This window comes from Cyprinodon variegatus, unplaced genomic scaffold (assembly GCF_000732505.1).
Source record: "Cyprinodon variegatus isolate N-32 unplaced genomic scaffold, C_variegatus-1.0 Scaffold594, whole genome shotgun sequence".
Taxonomy (NCBI): Eukaryota; Metazoa; Chordata; class Actinopteri; order Cyprinodontiformes; family Cyprinodontidae; genus Cyprinodon; species Cyprinodon variegatus.
Window position 1 is genome coordinate 442,720 of NW_015151047.1, and position 5,744 is coordinate 448,463.

Genomic DNA, 5,744 nt, shown 5'->3' on the forward strand with positions numbered 1-5,744 from the left:
GACAGCAGATAATTAGAATCTGACTTACTGCAGAATCAGAGGCAGGCTGTGTCAGATATTTACACTTCAACCCTGTGCAATGAATATCAGAATAGATTAGGAAAATGTTATGCAACCAATAAACTAACTTAATCACACACATGAAATTGGAAAAATAAACCAATGAATCCTCTAAACATCACATTTAAATTAAGCATAACTGCACCTTTTGGATTTTTTATCAAAAATGTCCCATACTTACTATTCAGCTAAACTTTAAAATAATTAACCATATTACATCAAATTCTTCTGAAATCTAAATGCATTCAGCCAACTTGCTGGTCAAGATTCTCAGTCTTCCAGGACATACAGTAGTTATTCCAACAAAATAAAAACAAACAAACCATGGAGTTCCAGGCTTATGAGTAAATATCAGAAGATGAAGGGGATAATAATAATAGTAATGTCAGCAACTCAAAAAGTTGTACTGTTGATCCATGCAGAATATGAATTTATATCTGAATCATATTTAATGGACCAGGCTGTAATTGTTGCTGGACTTGATACCTTGAAGCAAATTTCAGCCATTTAAATCATACCAATATGTTTTGTGTATTTTCCTTTTTGCTAAAGCCTATGAATATATAAAAATAAGAAACCATTGATCCTTAAGTTTTCATTTTCATCACAGTCGGCTACAAAGGAGAGAAGAGAAATATGATGCTGAACTGAAAGTTTACAGCCACTTACAATGCAAAATAGGTGAAGAGAATTAAACCAGAGAAGAGGTCTGTCATGATGGGATTAGATGTCTAGCCCATATGCAGAAACACACGGAGGTTAGGAGAAAGCTCAAAAGGTTTATTGACAAAGGTGTAGATAAAATGTGAACAGGAACTTGGGTGGTCAGACTGGTCACGGCTGGATCTCCACTGAGGAGTACAGAGAGGTTAGAGGAGTTCCAGGTAAACTGCTGTTTATCAGATGATGGGGGGAATACCTGCTTAGAAGTGGAACTGATCAGCAGGGGGGGAAACTTGAGGGTCCAGATGCTAGTAGGCAGGCAGAAGGCTGAGGGCTAGCAGAGATTGAACTGAGTGCAGGCAGGTGGAGAACTGAGAGCTTGGCAGAGGCAAACTGAGTGCAGGCAGGCAGATTCCAGGTTGAGGTCTCTATCTTCAGTGTTTCAGGTTTCCAGGCAAGTCAGGTTCTGAGAGACAGGGAGAAAATAGGGTCAGACAGGTTCACAAGAATCAGGCAAGATCTGGTAGACTGGCTCAGGTTTTGCTGATACCATTACTGGCAAACACTCTGGCACTGGAGTGTCAGTCTCCTCCTCCTTAAGTAGGAGTCCTCTTGATGAGCAGATGGAAGACAAGTGTTGCAGGTGAGCACAAGCCCTCAGGAAGGGATCCTCGGCGCCCTCTGGTGGGCAAGCCTCCGGATCCCAACAAGGTCTACCATCTACAGAGTTCAATCCCATATATTTGAATTTCTGCATGACTGATAACTCCTCTCTAAAGGTTTCTCACCTACATTTGATCCCTGGACAATTTTTGTTCAGATTAGGTGACCAACCGTATTTTTCAAAGCTGTTTATTTATATATCTTTAGATACTGTATAATGAATGGGTGACTTTATTCTGCTAAACCAATCCACCACTTTTTGTATTCTTGCAGTTTATCCATGATGGATAGAACACTTTTAATGGGTTTTAAGTAGATGTTGGTCATTTGGTGACTGCAGAGGAATCCATTACTATCCCTAAAAGTGTTTTAAAGACGTGCTTCTTCCTTAGCAAAATTCGCCCAATGCCCCCCGCACTCCCCACCCCACCCCACCCCTGTGTATTATCCAGCAAACAGCCTATTCAAAGAAATGGCAAGATATGTATTATTAAATACAGGAAAATATTATTTCACAATTCCTGCCCCTGATGCCTTTTAAATATTTCAATACTGTCATAATGAGTTCTTTGCACTTTTGACTGAATGGATTCCAATAATCATAGTCATGCATTTTATCTTATTTCAGAACACACAAGCAGATAATGAAGATGAAATAAAAAAACAGAAGAATTTGTCTTACTGTTACAAAAATTCTAGTTTTCTATGGTTATAAAAGTTGAGGAATACATTGCCAGTCTGAAGAATAATACGGATCATATTAATACCTGTGTACAAATGGCCTGAAATATTTTTATTTAATTTTTTTATTCTTTATGTATAATAAAAATCTATTTTTTATTTTCCTTAATTTAAAGAAAAGGCCTCAGTAGGTTCTCCTTTACTTGTCAGGGATTGGGGTTGTGGCTAGGTTATTTTTTCATCCTTCAGGTTCTTCCACCAGAGGGCGACTTCTGTCATTTGCTGCTGGGCTGGATCATCAGCTGCAGGTACAGTAAGGAGTATTACCTCTCTGTCTCTCTGAGCACTTGAAAATACTTCATGTCTCTATTAATCTGTGAGTTATTTTCAGTTCCCTGTTCTGGGAATGCCTCTGCAAACTACTTTCACTGAAACCACTCCATCTTCACGGCCTGCCCGCCCAGCAGCTACAATAGTTCTCTAAAGACACCATTTACTTGAAAGAATCAAACTCACCACCACCAGCTTACAGCCACAACCCTGGACATCACTCGCAAATGTAAGATGGATGCCTGCTACATTCATTCCCTCACTCTGTCAGTTCTAATCCTGTGATGTGTTTTTAGAGAACCTGCCTCCTGCACCATCACTGCAGTTCCTAATCTCCCCATTACCTTATTCCCTTATCTTCAATAAACTCAGTTATCTGATTTCTTGATCTCCTGACAAAACCATAACAATAGCCCAAAGAAGGCGATAGGAGTAGTTTTGATGCTGAAACACCCAACTGTTGTTTAAAACCCACATATATTGCATCTTTAAATCCCAAAGTTTGTGACACAAATCCGTGATTACTGTGGCCTCCTTCCCTAAGACTTTTTTTACATATGATTTTAATTTAATCCTTCTGTCTGACTTGTTTTTGCACAGCCTCCTCTGTGGTTTGTATCACTGTGCCGCCTCACACAGTAATAAACAGCTGTGTCTTCAGGCTGTAGATTCTGTCCTGTTATTGTTACTGTTCCAGCAGAAGTGTCTCTGCTGTAGCTGAACTTGTTCTTCAGAGCATCATTTTGGTAAAAACCCCCACCACCCCACATATAAAAAATCCATTCCATTGCTTTTCCTTCCCGATGTCTGATCCAACCTGTTGCATAGCTGCCATCAGTTATAGAGTAACCAGAGGGCTGACAGGTGATAGTCAGAGACTGTCCAGGCTGCACAACTTTAGAGTCTGGCTGGATGAGATCAATACAGAACACACCTGTGGAGACAAGGGAAAAAAAACAAAATTAATACTATAATTCATCTAATTTTAAGTGCATCAACTATAAGTCTAATCAATTTAAAACTCCTTACAGGATCCAGCAGTTAGCAGCAGTAACAGAGCCACAGAGTACATGATTGATGCTGAAGCTCAACTGATGAAAGCTGTTTGATCCTCTGACTAAAGCAGATTCATGACTTCCTTTTATACTAAATTACTTTACATATTGTTAAGTAGGAGGTGCTTTATGATTTATCACTGTCTCTGATTTATTACTAGCAATTATACTTATCCTAACATCACCAAAGCTCACGTTTTTTGCAGGTTCCATCAAGGCCTTATTTATTTATTTTTTTAAACAAAGAAAATTGTTTCTTTGTTACAAATTGTTCGTACTCTCTTAAAATACACACTTATTTTATGATTCTATTCTTTCTTGTTTTTTAAGAGGGTAGAAGAGAACTTTATCAGATTATTACATTCCGCTGTTTTCATATCTCCAAACTTAAAACTGTGTAGCAGCTCTACAAACATAGCCAGAGACAAGAAACAATTACATCACAATTGGACCTAGTTTCTGTCAAATGACTACTGACAAAGATAAGGGCTGCACGGTTAGGGCAGTTTATAGCACTGTTGTATTGCAGCAAAAAGGTTCTGGGTTTGATGGATGGATGGATGGATGGATGGATGGATGGATGGATGGATGGATGGATGGATGGATGGATGGATGGATGGATGGATGGATGGATGGAAACTTACTGCCAAGCCTTTGTTTTTTCTTAACTGATCCTGCTACTGGAGCTTATTATGATGGACGTCAAGCCAGTGTTTTAGGTTTATTTTATTTGCTGAACCTTTTGCCGTTTGATCTGTTAAAACAGTAAATTGAAATAATGGTAAATACTTATCAAATATCTTTAAAAAATAGCTGCGTTTCGAAGAGATGTTTTTATCAACAGAGGTTTCAAAAGTCTTAAAATTTATTACTCATGTAGTGTCATGGTTTTGTTCTGTTTAAGTTTTCTTTTTGAGTTTTCATTGGTTTCATTTCCATTTTGTAGTATTTTAGTTGCTTTCTGGTTGTATTAGGGTTCTTTTGTATTTCTTGTTTATCCTCTGTTGCCCTCTTGTGTCAGTCTCCTTCTTCTAGCTCCCTTTTAAATTCTTCGGTCCACACCTCCTCCCAATCAGTTGATTACTCTTGTCATTGTTCTGTTTGCGATAAATACTCCTCCTCTTCAGTTACTGTTTGCTGGTTCCTAGTTGATTCTTTGCTTTTTAAGTGTGTTTCCCTGACTAGTTTTAGTTTTTGGTTTCTGTATTTTGTTTTTGGAAGTGACTTTGGTTGCCTTGTGGAACACCATTAAATCAGCAAAATCACATCTCTGCCTCTTTCTGTCTCTGCATTTGGGTCCTCCAAAACCTCCATAAAACCTGACAAACAGAAGCATAAAGCCTTCTGTCTAAAAACACTTTTGTAGAAGCTAGAATATCAACTTAAGTAATCAACTTTTTTTTTAAAGCACTTAAAGTATAAAATTAAAAGTAATGCAAGAATAATTTTAAGGCTAGACGAGCTAAACCTATATGCTGGTTACAGAACTACCCTATTTAAGGAAAAATTTTCTACAATTTTGAATGATAACTTCCTTATACTTAAGTTTCTTAGTTTTCTAACTAAAGGCAACAGCATCAAATTTAACTTTGCATCATATAGAAAAACAATTTAATTTGATACAAGGCAAACAAAAAGTCGGTGCAGTACTGAGTCCTATCAGCAATAAATTAATTGTCTGGATGAAACAAATTATTTTGATTAGTTTATTTTTTTTAAATACCAACAGGCCATAACGAAAATGAGTTTAAATAAAACAAAACGAAGAAGTCTCCTTTTAAAATATAAGGAGTACAAAATAGAGATATTTGCAAAAACTGCAAGGAGTAGAAGTGAATAGTTGTCGAAACAAAATTACTGTAGTAAAGTAGAGGTAGGCAAAATTTGCACTTAAATAAGGTAACAAAATATTTAGATTTTGTTACCTGACACATCTGTTAATTAATAATACAAAGACCTCTAAATCCCAAAATGCTTTGGTTTTTAAATATTGTATAATTGGCATGTCTTATTCTCCGTTAATTATACTTTTTTCAGTTCATAGTAAAATTCTAATGTTTTTTTTTCAAACTCCCTAAAATATCAAAACAGTTGATATAGAAAATACTGTGGTTGGGATACGACTTATCACCTTAATTGGATGAATGTCACAATATTAAATGAGCTAAATTTTGTTAAGGCAGAAGAAAAATAGAAAATACTGTTTAAATTATAGAACATTCCTTAGACAGTAATTCTCTATAGGGCTGGGTTTGATAATGGAACCATGTCTCTCAGTCACTGGGTTGAGAT

At 36.8% G+C, this 5,744-nt stretch overlaps 1 gene segment (V, D, J or C); it reads right to left on the reverse strand.

Moving 5' to 3' along the window:
- Nucleotides 1-1,157: 1,157 nt before the first annotated feature.
- LOC107096033 overlaps nucleotides 1,158-5,744 on the reverse strand; it is a 17,322-nt gene continuing 12,735 nt past the window's right edge. Inside the window, 2 exon segments of the V gene segment in view lie at nucleotides 1,158-1,189; nucleotides 3,215-3,331. Of these exon segments, the coding sequence occupies nucleotides 1,158-1,189; nucleotides 3,215-3,331 (149 nt within the window).